Genomic DNA, 19,316 nt, shown 5'->3' with positions numbered 1-19,316 from the left:
CGCTGCTGCTCTTGATGGAGGTTTCTAGGGAAAGGGGGGGGACAAAAACCACACAACCCAATCTCCTCATTTTTGGCAGCTGCGTGGGTGCCCAGGTAATTCAGGGGCTCGCACAGGTTACGGGGCGGCCCCGGCCGGGAGGGCTGCTGCCCTCCACCCCGAGCCCGGGCCAGACCGAAATTAATGTTGCCGCTCTCCGCTTCCTACAGCCCACTGCTTTTCCCCTTCCAAAGGATGGGTTTTCTTCCGCCTCTGAAGGCATCTCGTGCGAGGGGCCTCCGAGCCGCAGCCCGTCCCCTTCCGTAATCGAGCCCCAAACGCTGCAGCTTGCCCAGCAATCGGACAGAAACTCCGCTAAGTAACCTCAAGGGTGCTGGGCCCCGAGGAAGTGCAAAATAATGAGTAAAGCTTGTTTCCCAGTATTTGAGGAGAGAAGTACCTGCTTAAAAACCACCTGCGCCAGGAGAGAGAGCAGCAATTTGTATCAAAAACTGCCTCCAGCAGCAACATTAATCATCTGGGGCACTTGAGCATCCAGAGCAGGCGCGCTCACCCCAAGCAACGGGCAAATACTGAGTTTTTCCTTCATTAATGTGCTCTGAAATGCAGCTAACGAGAAGCTACTAAGGACTATAGATACTAAAAATGTCAAAAATCAAGCAAAAGCTGAAGGACTCGTTATACCCGTTCACCCATGCCACCTTCATGCTCTGGATGCTCATTCAGGTTGATGTTCATCCATTTGCTCTTTAGCTAGGAAACAAGAGAAGAGTTTCAAGCGTATAAAAATAACTGTAATATTTTATTCCAAGAAGAAAAAAGTTTTACAAAAAAATGCGTACAATACATAAAGGAATCTGGTGTTAGACGCAACAACCTCGTAGCTGCAGGATCTAGTAAAAATCCGGAGGAAAAAAAAGGAGTTTTACAAAATGAATGTTTAAAAAAAAAAAAAGCAATCTGTCGGACACTGCTCCCTCCCAGGTACGCACTGAAGGACAGCACGGCAGGACCTTACTTTAGCCCAGACCGCAGGATTTCTGTAGGCATTTCCCATCCCTGCACAGCCTCAGTGAGTGTAACAAAACCATTTCAAGGTATTTCCACGTAGGTTCTTCCTTAAGGTTCTTCCCTAAGTGCATTACACTTAGCACGGTGGAGAAAGAGTTAAGCCGAGTCTACAAAACCTAGAGCCTGCAACTGAAAAGTGCAGTTGTTTTTAGTGTACCTGTTCATGATAATTTCTTCTGAAATCCCATGAAAGGTAAGAGTGAGATCTCAGATGCAACATATTATCCTGCTCCAAGCGTGCATCTCGGAGCAACGCATTGAATTTGAATGGGGAGCAGGACTGCACTGAAGTCTGCATTACACCGGCAGGGAAAACACAAGAACTCTCCTTTTCTGCAAAGAGAGCGCAGCAAAGACCACCTTTCACGTGAACACCACATGCTGTGTTCTCTTTTTTTTCCTTCTGCCGAATTACCAGATGCGTTCAGGAGGTTCCAGCCCACGATCAACTAAAGTTTGGAAAATACCTTCCTTTCTGCTGTACCTGCCGTCTGCAGCAGAGCTGACACAACAGGCTTTAGAGAAACACCGCGCAGGACCTAACCCACGAGGCAGACAGACAGACGGATGGACAGACGTGAGCTGCTGCTGCCTGCGCCTCCACCGAGCGTCATTTCGGCGAGGCAACCTCCCCGGCTCTACGGGGATGCACCGCGTCGGCACGGCTGCTCAGCGCTGCGGCTGCTCAGCGCTGCGGCGCATCGAGATCAAAGAGGCGATGGTCTGCGTCGATCTGAAATGAAACTGTTGGCTTTAAATAATCCGATTCAGGATCGGGGCCATTTAGGCGATGTTCAGGGACAAACCCCGGCGAGGGTGAACGCAGGTCAAGTGAGCTGGGATCTGCCTTCAGGCAGCTGGCGGAGGACGGCTTTCTGCGCGCAGCCAAGTTACTTAGCTGACAAGTACCGTATCGCAGATAACTCTTGGAAGCAGCATCTCCCCTTGACTTGTGTCGTCAAGGGAACATGCACATGGCTCTTCAAAAAAAAAAAAGAAAAAGCAACCTTTTTCGCCACGCTCCTTGACTGGAGCAAAGTTATACTGAAATAACCAATGCTAGTGGCACAGGAAACAGAATATTTATACCCTTCTCACTAAAGAGGTTGTTCTTTTTTATAACCAAACATCCAAGTCTAGGAAGAATTTCTAAAAAGAACATGGGAAGGGAAAGAAACAGGCAAGATCAGTTTACAAGCCATGTGCATGCTCCAAATTATTATTTTTTTAAAAACTACTGCCCCATTGTCAGCATCTCCGTTTTGAGAGAGCATTCAGTAGGCAGGAAACGATTTCCAAATTCACAACCTGAGAGTGCAGTACCTTTAGGAGCTCCAAATGGCAGCAACCTAGTCTACAGGCTGCATAAAGGACTGCATGCACAAAGAAAATTAAAGTACAACATGCATCTGGGAAGAACAGGCCTCCCCCAGAAGTTAGATTGGTTTTGCAATTAGAAAAAAAAAATCTGTAAAATACTACAGAGAAGATCCCAAGTGTACAACTGAAAGGAAAAGAAATCTCTGATATAGACAACCAGCTGTTGCAACAGAGGAAAAAACCCACCATCTTCCAATTTGCTTATAGCAGATTTCAAGGTCGCAGGTGGATATGTACTCCTAACACTATGCCCACATTGCGACATATCCTAAGGGGGATTGTGCTGAGCATAAAAGGGTTATAGGCTGAAAACAAGATCAACCTAAGCAGATTTAGAGTAAGCAAGTCACAGGATTTATGCCTTACCTTTTATCTCTAATAATCTGTATACATAGGTAAGAAACAGCGCTAACAGAAAATAAGCCTTACAGATAGCACAACGGTGTCCGACAGGCCACTGTGCGGTTCAGAGGAGACAGACGTGGTCCTTATCACCTTCACGTGCCAGGGCTGCGCCGATGCTCCTGCCCCTTTACGGACGACTTACGGCGTCATAAAAACGTGATGTCTTTCATTCCCAGAACACAAAACACTGTCACTGAATTCTATAAAATACAAACCAGGCAGACATTCAGCACTCGAGGGAGTCTCGATGGACGGAAGTAGCGCAAGGCTCCTGTTACGTTACCACCACTAAACGTATGGAGAAAACTACATAAAAAGGGCTGTTTGATGTAAGTAACTAAATGCTCTACAGATATTCCAAACACAACCACCACATTCAGCCAACATATTTGCATGTACACTCCTTCTGAACCAGCCTACGCTGCAACTGAAGATTTGCTTCAACTGTTTACAAAAGCAGCACAACAGTCTTTCCTTTTCTGTCCTGATTGGGTCACGCACGATTTCCTTAATAGTCACTGAACGGATGCTTTAAACAAAGCGATATAAACGGGGGTGTTGTGACCCAAGAAGTGCCACTGCTTCGCAGGTCCAACGTGCTGAATCCACGTGGAGTCAGGCTGAATCCAGGAGTTCCAGAAGAGCACCAACTGCACCAAAATAACCCTGAAAAGCAAAGAGACAGGAATACCTATTAACCAGGCAAATGTGGGGATGCAGCTGACACAAGAACAAGAGTATTACACAGGCAGCATAATTTTTAAAATTGTTATAATAAATAGCAGCAAGAAAACAGTTTTTCTAGGGACATTAACTCTGCTTTCCTATGCAGTGACTATAATTAGAATTCTTTTTTTGTTATACAGAATCTTCTATCTATATGCTCAATAACATAGGTAACAGTTGGCAAAAACGGAAGTCCACAAGCAACCATGAGCTTGGCAGTAAATTCTTATGTAACTTACTGCAACAATGTATTTCTTTTTGGTGTCCCTACACCGCACATTGTAGTAACTATGGCTATGACAAAACACTTTGAGTCTGCTGCACAATATATAAATGTATATCATCAACAGCAAAAAAAAAGAAAAAAGCAAAAAAAGAAAGCACTGATATATAAGTTCAGAGCATCTGAAGTACTTCAATTTTGACAGAGAAAAATAAATTTAAATAGTTACTTCACCTCATGTTCCAAGAAAAGTGCTTTTAACTGTCCCTTTGACCAGTAGTCTAAAGCATATGCCAGAAGCCTCATTGAGATTGTATTGATTCGAAGAAAATTGCCAACAAAAACCACTCGATTAATGTTCTGTAATTATTAAGAAAAAAAAAAATCAAATCATTAAGGCCGAGTTCCACTTTCTGCTTAAAACTATGAAAACTCTACCTTGCAGTAAGAAAAAACCCTGTATTTATAGCGCCTTTTAAAACCACCACATGCAGCTTTTCAAGTACATCTTCCAGTGAGACTTGATAGAAAGAACAACCAGCTGAAAGCAAAGTCAAATCATCACTCGACATTAAAGCAATTATATCCAGAGAAACTTTACATCACTCCATATACCTGTTCCTGGCAGACAGAAGCATGACTGACTTAATGAGGGGGGGTGGGAGTAGCAAAGAGAAGAGTTATGATGCATCTGCAACTTTCTGAATTTTTAATTTTAAAATTGTACCAAAAAGAGCCAATCTGCAAGCAAGAGATGACACCAAAACAACTTGGGGTCTTGCAGCAGCAAGAGACATTTAAAAAGAGCACAGCAAGATCAGAAAAGGGCTCGCTGAGCTGCTCAGAAGGGGCCCTGAAAAAGGGCCAGAGACTACGCTGAAAGAGAAGGAAAAAAAAAGTGACTGGGCTGAAAGAGTTAAGTAGGATCCGCAGAACATGAACAATATCTATAACACTGTGAAAAGGGAGTAACAGCCAAGCAGTTTTAAGACAGGGTGTTTTTCAGACCCTCCCAGGCTGCAGAGAAAAGCATGGTTTGGCATCAAACCATTAAACCGGCTGGGAACGTCGTTCATGAAGCATCATCTTTTCTCTCTCCCCCCAGCTCTCATCTTTGACTTGTCATAAAAGAGCTGAACAAAACTCCATTACTACCCTGAAAAAAATATCCAGAAACCCATATCCAGCACAATTCTGAAAAGGAAAGACCACCCAGGCAGTTATATTTGCAATTTAAACCAGATTTTAGTCTAATTTTTGCTCGCAAAATAGGAGATCTCCTGAGCCAAATATGAACTCAGATGCTTTCTCATTCTCCAGACGGGAAATAATTTTCAGTTCCTCCTGTTACTGAGGCATCAGAACCAAGTATTAACTGCTCCTTCGCTCACATTCTTCTGTGGATTTTTCTTCTATCCTCAAATTCCTTAAAACTTTAACCAAGTACTCAGCACTATCTTTGCACTGAACAATGTACTGATGGAGTGAGGAACCAGCAGATTGTGGGAAGGACTATTTACAGACTATTTACAACATGTCTTGTATGATTTTAACAATAAAGGAAGGCACATGTTAAGTGTTTGCCAACAACACTTAGGAGCACGCTTCACCCCGTTAACTCACCTCACAGGAACGGGCTCAAAACAACGTGAAGAACATGCCTCTGTGCTTTCATAGCCCTGTACAATGCTGCTTGACATGAATGCAACAAGGCAGCACTGTAAAGAAGCTGAAAGCACAAAGATACAGCAAAGGCCACAGAAGTGGGGGTGCTTGACCAAGAAAACAAGAGCAGCTACTGCAACCCACGCAGGAAAGGTGTCTGGCCTCTGCTGCCCGCTCTGCCCCACCTCCGCTTCTCACCACTGAAGCATTCGAGCCAACCACGTCGCTTAGAAGACACCACAAAATTGTGGTGGAGGAAGGACAGGATACGGCTCATTACCTTCTCCCAATGGTCCCAGGAGCTTCAGTTCACTGCACACCTACAGTTCCTCAAACTGCCTCAGAGAAGCTGTTGAATTTCTGATAAATAAGAGGATCTAATGAGACCCACAGCCACCCCCTAATTTAGAATTTATTTGCAGTTCCTCTTCACTCTGCAGCATAACGATCTGGCTCAAACTACACAGACAAGTAAGGACAAAATTCACCGAACAATTCAAAATAAGTGAATTACAACTTACTGAATATACAAAGAGACAAGTATGAACATGCACCTACAGAAGTGTACACAGGGGAAAAGAGACACTGCACAGCTGCAGCACAAGCAAAAGGGATGCTTCAGGCAGGAAGTAATGAAATGGGTTCTCGGGTTCTCTGTTAATACCTCATTAAGTGCACACATCCGTGCTATGGAGCCAATGTTATTGGTGATGGTTACTAAAGTAGCCCTTGCAAGGTCCTCTTTGCTGACGGATTCCCGCTTCTCCTTGCTCATCATGTTTCCAAAACTGTGAAGAAAATTTTAGGGTTAAAGGTCCATTTACATCAGTATTCCAGAAGATAATGGGAATTTAAACATTTTAAAGCATTTATTTCTATCTTTAAAAAACAGTGCTATCAGTAATTTCCATCTGGTAAAATAGAATAGTAGGAAGAATGGAAGCTTTCCTAAGACATGTAAATCCAGTTTTTCATCCTTGCAAAATGTATCTCCTACAAAGAAACCCCAGCAAAGTCATTACCTGGATGCTACAGCCCAGCCTGGCAATCCAAAACGCTCATAATCTCCTCCGTAGATGTCCCGCACTAGTTTATCCACTTTAGTGCTGTCTCCGTGGGATGCCATTTCTAGGGCCTCTTCAAAGGTGGAGCAACCAGTGAGAAGACAGCAGAGACCATAAAAGGTTCCCCCTCCAAGACTGCAAGACAAAACAAAATGGAAGTCATCTACTTTGCTTCCAAAAGGGCAGGAAATAAAATGGCTTGCTCCATTGAAAGCTAACATTATTAGCTATGCTTGTTTCAGCTGGGTCAGTTTGTCCCCTTCCTTCAGTCTTTTTTCAGTGATAATAATCTTGAAAGAACAGCAGCTTTCTTGAAAGTAATAGATTTAAAGTAACCTACGGCCTATAAGGAATCCCATGCCTTCACAGCTCTCTAAAGAGGGCATGTTTCTAAATCAGAAATCTATTTCCTTATTTTACAACATTCACCTTCTTCAGAGCACTGAACGGAGAAGTTAGGACTAATACTTATTTTAAGACCAAGTGGTCACTGAAGTACGAGTGCATAGTTGTTCAAAACCTAGGAAAAACAATGCCCTGTTCGCTTCACTGCGCACACCGGCCCTTAATGACACATGGAAATCTGCACTGTGCATGCCTTCCTTCTGATTTTTACTACTATTATTAACTTCAATAGATTCAGGAGAGCTTAGGTCCACACAGCTCTTTGGCTTTGCTGGGCAATACATCTTCAAGTACGGTAAAAGCAGCAGTGCAGTAACCGTGCAGGGAATTACTGCTCCTCAAGCATCCTGCCCCTCTATAACAAGGTGCTTTTCAGAAGTCAAGACTCTACTGATAGGACTGAAAATAATAGTTCTTAACGTGATCATTATGAGCATATTTGGGTTAATCTCAAAATATGGGTTATCTTTGGCAAACTGTTTAATTCCTGCAGTGTGGTAACTGGGGGGGGGGGGGGGGGGTGGAGTTTCCAAACAAACCAGTTGCTGTAAAGAAACCAGAGCATGAAATTCAGATGCCCTCTTGCAGAAATTATTTTTGTTGGCAGAGATACTGAAGGAAAAACAGTTCTGTCATTCAACCCACCACCTTTAGTGCAGCTTGCCCCTGAAAAGGCTATATACAAGTCACCTGCAGAAGCACGTTCCAAATTCTACAACAAACCTCCAAGTGAAATTCCCCCCTTAGAGTGCTCACCTGGTGCCTGTTACCCGCTTATAGTTTTCTTTTGAATACACAGCCAAAATGCTGACCCCTGAGCCAATGTTCACCAAAAGCAGAGGATATGGATTCTCCAAGTTGAAGGGGAGCTTCTGACATCTTTCAGCATCAGTTGGGTTTTCAAAATAGTAGCATTCTGAATGTCCATTGAATCCAACTGAATCAATGTACAAAACTCCTTTAATAAGGCAGTCAAGTTCATCTAGCTTGCAAAGCTTAAGGTCACCCATCTAGAGGAAAAAATAAAAATAAATAAATAAATAGATCAGGAAATAGCTACAGATCTAAAGTGCTTATGTTCAGGGCTAGAAAAATGTATTTGTTGCCAGCTAAATTCAGCTATATCCAGGATTCCCTGTGCTGGGAGAGAAAGAGGCTCACAGGAGGGCTCCATCTTTCTCCACGCACGTGAACTACTAACTATCCTGGCCTTAAAGCGTGCACGCTTGAAAGAGGGAGAAAAACAATTTGATCCACAGATGGAAGCCAAAGGAATCCCACCAGGTTCCAAGGGTCTGATTCGGGCCCAGACTGTGAGGCACTAACAAGAAAAGCAAAGGAAAGGGAGAAGGGAGGGGAGAAATCCCCACTTTTTCAGCAGAAACCAGGAGGAAGTTATATGATTGTCTTCCCCCCATGTCGCTGCCTGGAGTGCACACAAGGCCGCCTTAGCATGGATTTGGTACATTTTTCAAGCCCTGGTTAAACAATGTATTTCTCAAATACGTATTTCACCTCGAAACATGAACCTAGCGTATAATGAAGCCACACGACGATGTCACATGCCAACCATTTTCCTCCTTAGAGTTAATTCACCACCTAATCTCACAAATCTCAATCAACTCAGTAGCACGCATGCTTGAAACAAAACCTCATGAGCAAAGGAGCAACAAAGCAAATATTAAGATCTTTACAGAGAGCGATGAGGAGAAAAACACAATGCAGATCAGCAAAATTGGAGACCAATATACAAAGCCTGGCAAGAGCACAGGCCATGCAAGTTAGAGTGAATTTTAGAGTTACAGGAACATTACAGGCACTTTTAGGAAGGCAAGTACAGAGATGTGAACTCAACTCCACACGCTGTTTCCTGTGCTAAGTCTGAGTTAAAATAGATACGCTTTTCCTGAGCTAAGATTTTGAGAAGCTTAGAGTCTGCAGGGAAAGGCTGGAAGTATTTCTAATTTCAAGCTTATACAAAGGTTCACTACCAGATCCTAATTGTATATAAGCCAAAAATGCATACTGTGCGAAAGTCCTGCTCAAATTTGTATGCTCCACCTCCCGTGGCACATAAGGTAGTATGGAGGCTTGAGAAGTGTTTTTCGCTGCCCATTTGAATAAAAGCAGGCATGTCATGAGTAGGAAAGCGTATAAAGTGCAGATTGCCTTTACGTCCACACAGGGTAAGGTCCTTTAGTTCAAGGTGCACATCCCGAATGCCTGTAGATCCATAGGCTACGTTTGATGTCAGGTATTTTCGGATGCTTTTGAGATTTTCCACTTCCTCCTCCTCCTCTTCAGCAGTGATGTCCTTTGGTTCAAAATAAACAAGTTTGACCAAGGTCCCTCCGATATCCAAGCCAAACCAAGGAAAGACTAGAGAGAGGGGGAAAAAAAAAAACAAAGAAAAAGAAACAGGATATGATATTGTCATACCATCAGCAAAATAGTTACCCCATAGTTAACGCATGCAATTCTCCAGGACTCAAAGATGCAGACCACTTGATCCATACATTTCTAAAATGCAAAACTAGGAAAAATTTTAGCAATCTAGTCCCTCTCTCCTCTCTTTCAGAGACTTTGACTAAGTGCTCTACACTGAAGTACCATAGCTCTAAATAAATGAGCGTAACTCGTATTTCTAGAGATATCCCACGTTTTGGAGCTCCAAATATGATATACAATACTCAAAAATAGTTAGAGCAGCAACAGAAAGTACCCTTGAACATATACATAGCAGTCACCTACTATCTATCCACTAGCTAGTTACAGCTGCAGTTTTAATCCCTATCTATTTCTTTTATAAAGTTCTGATCCAGAGCCAGAGCCAAGGGTAATGCCGGTGCTTTCACATCAAAGTGATGTACAAACGTTAACTAATTACAACACATAACACTGAGGTAGACGAGTAATCTAAAATGCCCCAGGGAGACAAAAACAAATGTCTAATTGGATTATTTTATTAGTCAAATTCCCCCATGGTACAAGATATGTGTTAGTGTGAGGCCCAGCAACGTTTACAGCTGTACTGGATAATGAGCTTCTTGGAAAAGATCAAGAGAAAAACATTGATCAGATGGAAACCGCGATTAGAGCTGCAAACTGGAACAGATTAATATTAATAGTACTGAGCTGAAGGATAGGCTAGCGATGGGTTAACTTGGTTGCTGTAAACAGCACAAGTAACACAGATCTTTCAGAGCATTACAGCTCTCCCAGAGCTGCTCAAACCATCAATTTGGGTTTTTTTTTCTCTTTTTTAACACCACCGAGTTATTTTTATATACCTACACAGAGATCACCCCCAACCGTCACCACAAAAATGAAAGAAGATGCAAGCTCTATTTTAGGAAGCATGTTCAAATTCTAATCATCCTCCATTTCTAAAGCATTTAGCTCAAACAGGAACAGGCATAAAAATAACAGTTCACACTGAACAAGGGAGACCTGAATCACCATCCAAGGGAGAGAGAAAGCAAGAGCAATTCAAGGACTTTTTGCCTGACCGCTTCTGATTTTGCATGCCTTAGATGAATTTCAGGATCGATGCAGCTCGACGACGTTTCATTTGCACCCGGTGATCAAGAGTAGAACAAAAATCTCGCACCAATCACCCGTTTGGGGAGCCTGCTCTACAACACTTCATTCCTACCTTGAAAACTCCACCGCTATTTCGGGATGAACGTCTTGCAAGTGCTTTACTTGCAGAGAAGTCCAGCTATGTATCTCATTTCAACATCCCCCTCAAGAAGCTCTTTATTTTTCACAAAAAAAAAAAAATAATAGTTCAACAACTTGTCAAGAAAGGAATGTCGGCTGCCTTGGTCTCGCCACGTAACGCAAGAACTGTATCGCTGGGACACGAAGCTGGAAGAACATCCTCCCGGAAAGCACAGCCCAAGATCCCAGAGGATGAGCAAAGGGAAAGACAGCACGGACCAAAACTTTACACCCCACCGTGGCTCCTCTTAACACGTCTCACGGCAAGCATGGTGCTCTGCTTACCTGAAAGATGGCTCGATAGGCCGTTTTTTCCGGCATTGCCGTTACTTTTTTTAACGCATACGGAAAAAAAAATGCTTAAAAAAGGATGTTTGCCTTTTCCTGCTCTTCTCGCCACTGCTGCAAAGATTTCTAAACTCAAAAAAGGAAAAGCTCTTGCTGCAGGGGAGTTACACAAGTGCAGCGGAGCTTCATCCACCAAACAAAAGCAGCAGAGAGAGAAAACCTGCCGAAGGGGGGTTATTGGGGCAGCAAACAAAACCCACCGAGCACCTGCTGGTCTCACTCGCCTGCTCTTCCCGACATCCTAAACCAAACACACTGTACACAAGCCCTCCTGATGCTGTATTAAAGCTTCTGCAATATGGCACATACACCCTCAAGCCACCAGTGCGCTGCACAGCTGTTATTAACACCATGTTAACGGCAGGACAAGGAAACCTGCCCACCAACCCTGCAAGAACTTTACCTCTGTGCTGAGACGTAACGCAGCAGAAGCTGGAACGAAAGCCCCACACGTATCGCCTACCTACATCAAAAAAAAATAAAAAGGCACACTTTGAATAGGCACCACGCTCTGCTATTGAGAGAAAAGGCACGAAAAAAAGCATCATCTAATACACATAGGTTAAAACACTGTCCTGGCAGTCAAGTCAGGCTGCCAAGCAAGGCCGTGCGCAAGAACGAGAACTGATGCTTGACACGACCAGCAAGCTGCCGCTTGTCTAACTGAACACTTTCTTCCACCTCTTCCCAGTCCCTGCAGCGACTGGAACTGGTAAATACGGCTCTACTTAAATGCTCAATCCATGTATACGGTCATTAAAATCCATTTCTTCACATGCATTTCGCTTTTCAATACTGCTGTGTTTGCTGCTGGAGAACTGGCGAGTCGTACACCGCAAAAGGAACAGGAAGGGACTTCCCGTGCTCCTTCGCCAAGTCTTCTCCCATCTGGGCCAGTCACTTCCAGCCGGGAATCCCTTTGCACAGATTTCCCACTCACTTGAAAGCACTCAGCTGTTTTGTCACCTCTAATCCGATTAAGAGGTTGCTTCCGGAAACTCACTGTCCTGGCGCTGGGAAATCTTCTTTTGATTTCTGGAGGACGTTCATTCCTCTCAGGGTGTACTTTTTTTTTTTTCCTCTTGTATTACCATGCCCACACTCTCCCTTATTTGTATCTTCTTTTTAAAGCATTCCCACCCTTGTACTCAGAGATAGCAGTTCTCCCACAACCTTATTTTGCCAGGCTATGCCAGGCCAGAAGATGGGGGAAGACCATAAAAGCATCCAGAAACGAAGATGTATGACTGAAAATACAGGTAAGCTGCTTCACCACCACGTTTGTACTGTTTGTGCACTATTTCAGAGTACACATTCAGCTAGCAACGCGCATTTCTTCGTTAGAATAGTTCATTTCAAAGCCAGTTGTGAAGTTCACATACCGAACTCCTAGATTCAGGGAGACAAACCTTCTGGACTTTAGGGCAGGTGCATCGCGAACGCGGTCCGTGAGGTTACGAAGTCTGCCCGACCTCCCAGAAGGAGCACCGAAGCCCGAGAGCCCCAGGAGAGGACCGCGGGCCCGGGCCGGCCTCGCACCTCCGAGCGGCGCTGGCCCGCGCCGGCCGCGGAGGAGCTCTGCGGAGCGGCAGCGCAGGTCTCCCCCCTCGGTGATGTTCATCTACACCGTGGGAAAACCACCCGGGACAACTTCCAGAAGACAGCCTTTTAAGTTACCTAATTTATACCACACGATTCTTAATTATGGCGCCCTCCTATTAGACGTGCCGGTCCGAGGTAAAGAATCCATGGAAGAAGTGTTTTAGTTCAAAATTAAGTTCTTCTTTACTGCACCGTAAAGGACTTTTTTTCAAAAAGGAGAGAGATCACTGTGCAATTTGAACCGAGCACTCAAGTAATTAGGCGCAGCACAGACAGAACTTCCTCTACAGACTCATTTTTCTGGAAGTAAAAATACTGAACAAGGGTGAGGTGCCCAGACAAGAGGAGAGACAGGTACTGTTATTTCAACAACATGGAGAATTGGGTTTTTTTGTACACTTACAGGAAGCCAGTCAAGCCGAGCATGCACGGCAGTAACAGCTCTCCCATACCTGAGCACTAGAAAAATCCATGCCCCGGAGGAAGGAGGAAGCTCTCTTGGACGAATGCCATCGCCATCTGCTACCGAGTTTGTTCTTAAAATACTGATTTTTCCAGCATCTACTGTGCACTTGAAAGCTTTCCAAAGATTTTTCACATGCAAGCCACTGAAGCATTTTTCAAGAGAGCTGCTGCAGAACGCTGCAGGTCTAGAACAGCACGCGAACTGGTGGTATCCCAAAGCCCATGGGCAGCCCTGAGTTTTTTTTTTTTTTTTTTTTTTTCCCAGGCATTGCCAAAATAACCAGCGCAAGAACAGGCTGGCTTTAATGGCCAAGACAGAAAATTCAAACACAGCCTCTCCAGCGCAGCCCAGAGATCCCCTTGCTATAAAGCTTTGAATCACGTGTGCTGCGAGGAAGAGCCAAGCCCTTCTCTTTCTTCCAAGCACTTACCAGCTGGAGAAGGGTGGGAAAGATGAAGAAAGCCTTACACGGAGCACAGGATCCCCCACCACAGGAAGAATCTCCTCTTACCCAGCACCTCGCTCTTACCCAGCACCTTGGGGGAAGTGGTCGGCCTCTCAGTTGGATCTTTGGACTTTTAAGAAAGGCAGGAAATCCTCTTCTCAAAGTGAGGACCAGTTTCCATTCAAAAAGGCTCTGCAGTCTTTTCCTTAAAGAAACTCTATCAAGGAGAGTTCTTCTCTTCTTTCAGTTTGCTCTCAGCACAATCACAGTCGCTAACATCGCTCCTCAAACACGGACCAAGACGGAAGAAAATAAATACACACTGTAACGCAACAAGGAAAGTAGCGGGCGTACGAACAAGGCAAGCTCATGTCGTCACCCCGCAAGCCAGACACAGTGAGGAGCTTTACGTTTTTATTTGGCTTCCTTAACTCATTAAACTGGAACGGCAGCTGTAAAGAATTCTGAAAGCCATTTTCTTTACGAGAAAACTTCTTTAATTTTCGGCCTGACAAAGTACCATTTTCCCTTCGTGCAGATGCTTTTAAAAAGCAGCTCTGCGCATATGGTTTCATATACACGGTTTAAGAACAGCTCTCGGTCTTGAAAAACAAACTTTCTTCTATCGGACAGAGCTATGGATACGCAACAACAAACAGACCACCAGGCTGCAAAGAAAGTTACGGGTATTACAGCTCTTACTAAATAACTTCACGTACAGAAAAGCTCAAGGATGCTACATGTTCCCACAGTAAAGGCTACCACCCTCCTTCTCTACCCTGCATCTTGAAATCCCTTTAAAAGTCAGCCCCGTAAGCTCTCTGGGACACGAGAAAAATAATGCCTTTATTTGTTATGGACACTATATAAGTAAAATAATAATAAAATTATTATTTCATTCTACTTGGTTCAAATTTTGAAAGCTCCAGAAGTGTCAAGATGAAATAGGCGATATAATTAAAGCTCTCCATGGTGGATTTCCTTCATATGACATGCAGCTCAAGCTGTATTTCAGACTGATCTGTAAGTTATGAGCCAATTATACTAGAAGCTAAAAAGATTAGCCTACAGAGCTAGACTGATGATTTAGTGGAGTGTATGACAGCATCTCTTTGCTTACTGTAAAATATTCAACATATTTTAATAATGTTATATTACTATGGAAATTTTAGAGCTGAAAAAAAATATTAGCCAGCGCTTAATAAAAAGCGACACTAAGTCCACGTATCCTCACTGCTCTAAAAACAGGCCCTGCTAGGAAATCACATTTTGTACACGATTCCCAAAATGAAAAGGTATTTAAGGCAAAGCTTGAATTTTGCACTGCTAAGAAGCTGCCAGAACAGTATTTTATGTGTACCTGATACAAGATTCTAGAACATCAGTAACTTTAAAGAAAGAAAATCAGTTAGAAAGATGATATGAAGGATGAGGATGCCTTTTTTTTTGGTATAGGCTTTGTTTTGGAACTTATAAATACCCTATACACTTTAAGCAACTTACTTCCCCTCCCCTGCTGTCAAACAGTAAAATATTACGGGTGCTGCAAGGCAAAACCATGAAGCCAAGCTCCTTTTTTAGCTAAGTAAATCTACAGAAAGGAGAAGTCTTGGGGAAACAATCTGAAGTCAGGGAAAATGAGGTTTTCAGGAAGGAAGAGAACCGTAGTGCAGCAGCACAGAAGAACTGGAGAGACAGGGAAAGGGAGGAAGGAAGGGGAGGAGCGCGGAAAGCTGATGAACTGGAAAAGAAGTGACAAGATGGAGGCTACTTGCTGACCCATTTCTTTTATCAGAGAGAGGATTCATTACAAAAAAAAAATCCACAACTCACTGCAGTCTGACCATCTTCCATTTCGGGTTCTGCGCTTGGGAGGCGGTCAAGCCGACCCACCGCACGCCGTTCGGTGCCGCTGTCCCGGAGCCCTGCTAAAGGCGACGCTAAGGGGGACGCCCTCATTATTCATCTAGGGTATTTCTAGTCCAGTTTGCACGTGCAGAAGAGTTCATTAAGGGCACCAGGAATTCATCATCAGAAATGAATTCTGTATTGTCTGCGGAGCTGACATATCTTCTTCTACATCAGCATTTCTGCACACGCCAATAATACTATTAAGCTCCTCTTCACACCCTATCAACATAATAAGCCAGTGCAAATAGGACCTTTAACAAAACTGCTTCACAACTTTTCCGAGGAGAACAAGAAGCAGAGGGGACAACAACGTCCTTGACTTCTCCTCCTTTTATCTGTGGCAAACGGCAAATCGCAGCTTCCGTGATGCAGATTTGTAATTTAAGCTCACCGAGAAACATTTCACAGCAGGGACGCACACAGGCACTGACCGCGGACGTCGCTTCCACCACTCTCATCCGGATTATTTCCGACGCACTCGACTGAACCACCCCTCGGTCCCAGACCGTCCTCGCTGCACGTTATCAGTCTATACAGACTATAAGGGAGGCAGAAAGATCACGAGCTTGAACTGCAGCCCGCTGAAATCCTTTCGTTCCTGGGGAAGTCGGGCTCATCTGCCAGGGCATCTGCCAGCACACGCAGGCAAGACGAGCCTCAAGGTCACAAAGCTTGTTTGCCACGTATCGCCAGCGGACGAGCGGGAGCTGGAGGAGGACATTTTCCATCCTGTGCCCGTTAAGTGGTTTGCTTCCGTTTAGACTTGCTTGTCCTTAAGGTGGGGTCGAGCATTTTAACTTCACGACAGAATTTACCTTTACATCAGACACGTTCCCCCTCTTAAGGGATGTGTAAATACATTTCTCTTTCGTTCATCACAAAAATTGTTTAGGAAAGACAGGCTTATCTTGCAATCCAAAAATCATACTGCCCTGACCTTCCAAACCGGATCCAAATCTTGTCATTAAAAACTGCCTGAACACCTATTTTTTTTTTTTTTTAATCTAGTCTTTGCATTACATTCAACTTTCCTGCAACAAATCAGGAGCTCAATTTTTACGGACATTTAAAATTAAAGTCACAGAAATCACTCATGAGCAAAGCAGACAAGTACATTTACCTAAAGGACAGCTTCATCTAAGTCCACACTAATCTTCATATCAGATATCTCCACTTTCCTACAGCTGATTGCAGTCTATTAACTAGCATTTCTCAAACTTACAACCCCACAGCTCCCATTTCTATCTTTTGCTGCTATTTCCTCAGGACGACAGCCACACAAGTGGCTTTTCACATACCAAGATGGTTTCTCCACATTTAAATTGTAACAACAACCACCACTACTAGTGTTGCTGCACCCCTACTTTTCTCTTTTCATCCCTACTAATTCTGCAGTAAACAGAAAATCCTGTGATTATCTTAGTTATTTAACATTAACTTGACAAGTCACATCCTTGCCCAGGGCCACTGCTGTAATAATCTAGAGCAAGCGGGAAAGGAAGACGGAGGCAAAAGGAACAGCTTGTAACAGCCACACTGCTGCTACATTAGCATTACTGAGCTGCGCTTGCTAGCGATCAGAAACGCAAGCAGCATCCAGTTTAGCAGGTCTTTTGATCTATAATTCTTATTTTTCCCACAATGGCAAAAAAAAAAAAAAAAAAAAAAAAAAAAAAAAAAAAGATTATTTTCTCCAGCAACCAAAGAAAGTTTTTTAATGCTAAAGAGAGAAAATACATCTTTAAAAAATTGCATTAATAATATAACACTAACATCTCAGCATTGCTACCAACAGACTGATCCTTGCTACGAGACGCGTGATTAATCTCAAGTCCTGTTTTCAGAGCGGGCTACGCCGGACTGAGACATCTGCTGAAGTCATTTTAACGTGCAGGTAGCAGCGAGCGATGCTGACGCTCTTTCGCTCTCACGGCACAGCAATTTCTTTCCAGGAGGAACAACTCCAGCACAAGCAAACAAATAACCACTCGGTTCCACTTCAAATATGGCTGAAGTCAGTCACCAGCCACGGCCACCTGAACGGCAGCTCCGTGCTGCTATCAAAATGAAGGCTGCCATCCATTTTGCACCTACCTCACTCCATGGACCATTTCCAACACGGCATTTAAAAACATCGTTCGGGGGATTTTATTTATTTTTTTTTAATTTTCACAGCCCTGTTTGGTCTGTGCCCAGTCCCTGCCAAACCTGCACGGTTCTTCCCCCCCCCAAAACATACCCTGTTCTCCCCTTTCCACTGCTTTTTTTTTTTAATTCCTTGTCCACTACCACCTCAACCAGCCTTCTCCACCGCCTGGCCCTGCTGCTCCGTTTTGGCTCTCCATCTAATGCATCTCCTCTCCTCGTCCTCTGTGTCCTCAGCAGCGACCTTCCTGCCCTTCCCCGCCGCGCCAAGGCTCCCCACCCAAGCACCTCTGCACCCACCCCAGCAAACCAGGTGCCGTCTCACCCTAAACCTCCCCGAGCTCGGCCCGGCCCGGCCTCGCTGGGCCCGTGTCACGGCCCCACTGTGTCCCCACGGTGCCACCTCCCCCCCGTCCCATCCCCTCCCCAGGCCCTATGTCATCATGTCACCACATCTCGCCCCACTGCTTGGCCTCCTCCCTCATTCCCCACCCAGGTCACCCTTCCCTCTGCCCCCCCCCCCCTTTGCCACCCCGCCCGCAACCACACCCTGCTCACTCCCCACTGACTCCGCCTCCACAGCCCCGCCCCTTCTCAGCCCCACCCCACCTGGCTCCGCCCCCTGCAGCCCCACCCCTGCCTGGGCTCCGCCCTGCCCCCTCCTCACCACCACCCCTCACCCCCCCTCTCCCACCCCCCTCCCCACTGTGACCCCCAACCCCCCTCCCTCAGCCCCGCCCTTGCCCCACTGCCACGCCCCCAGCCCTGACACCCTCCAGCCCCGCCCCTTCAGCCCCGCCCCTCCCCGTGGCCACGCCCACCAGCCTCCCCCTCCACCCAGCCACACCCCCACCCCCCCAACCTCACTCCCATAGCCCCGCCCCCCGACCACAGCCCCGCCTCCCCGGACCAGCCCTTCCTCGGCCCCGCCCCTGACTCTCAAGCCCCGCCCCTTTTCTGCTGCACCACCCCACGGCCCCGCCCCGCCCGAAGCCCCGCCCCCGTCCCATAGCCCCGCCTCCCGGCCCCGCCCCGCCCCCGGCGCCAGGCCGCCCCCCGCCCCCTCACTCACGCGGGCGGTTCTTGCGCACCGAGTCCCGGCGCTGGCGGCTGACGGAGCCGCCGCGCTCGCGGGGCTGCGGCCCCGCCGCGCCGTCAGCGCCGCTGCTGCGCCGCCGCGCTGACGGCGCCGGCGGCCCCGCGTCCGCGCCCCGCCGCCGCGGCTTCTCCTCGGCGCCGCCGCCATTGCGCAGCGGCTCCATCCGCAGCGCGGCCCGGCCCCATGGGCCGCCCGCGCCGCCTCGCCGCGCCGCGCCGCGCTCCTCACGGCCGCCGCCGCCGCCGCCGCGCCACCGCCGCAGCCAGCGCCTCCACCGCGCCTGCGCCAAACCGCCCCCCGGCGCGCGCGCGCGCGCGGCCCTCTCCCCCTCCCCCTCCCTTCCTCCCTCGGCCCGCGGGGGTGGGCCAAACCGCCAGGCGGCCTCCAATCCACGCGCTCCGCCGGGCGGAGCGACAAGCGAGTGCGCCAATGAGAGCCAAGGACTGGACACCGGCGGGGCGCCGGGCCCGCCCCTCGCGCTCGGCCGCGGATATCGACAAGCGCGGCTACCCAATAGAACGCGCCAGCTTGGTACGGGGCGGGGACTAAGGCGCCCGAGGGGCGGGCCTTTGAGCCTCGCCTTCGGCCTATCGTTTCTCTTCGGGAAGAGAATGGCACCCCGCCTATCCAATGAGGTG

General features: G+C 46.4%; 1 protein-coding gene across 3 annotated transcripts; it reads right to left on the bottom strand.

The window, feature by feature from the left end:
• Positions 1 to 783: 783 nt before the first annotated feature.
• PANK2 (pantothenate kinase 2) lies at positions 784 to 18,841 on the bottom strand. 3 transcript variants are annotated; one of them, XM_062575069.1, is made up of 7 exons: positions 18,652 to 18,841; positions 8,966 to 9,318; positions 7,696 to 7,949; positions 6,493 to 6,669; positions 6,135 to 6,258; positions 4,040 to 4,165; positions 784 to 3,522 (listed from the first exon to the last, which is right to left on the bottom strand). In XM_062575069.1, exons 1-7 carry the CDS (start codon positions 18,839 to 18,841, stop codon positions 3,472 to 3,474), a joined length of 1,275 nt encoding a protein of 424 aa, XP_062431053.1. In that variant the 3' UTR covers positions 784 to 3,471. The 3 variants fall into 3 exon arrangements, with proteins under 3 accessions (XP_062431053.1, XP_062431054.1, XP_062431055.1); XM_062575070.1 differs by lacking the exon at positions 18,652 to 18,841 and having other exon boundaries at positions 9,109 to 9,198; XM_062575071.1 differs by lacking the exon at positions 18,652 to 18,841 and having other exon boundaries at positions 9,115 to 9,173.
• Positions 18,842 to 19,316: the final 475 nt, after the last annotated feature.

Source organism: Rhea pennata, chromosome 4 (genome assembly GCF_028389875.1).
Source record: "Rhea pennata isolate bPtePen1 chromosome 4, bPtePen1.pri, whole genome shotgun sequence".
Classification (NCBI taxonomy): domain Eukaryota; kingdom Metazoa; phylum Chordata; class Aves; order Rheiformes; family Rheidae; genus Rhea; species Rhea pennata.
This window is presented reverse-complemented; position numbering and strand designations above follow the sequence as displayed.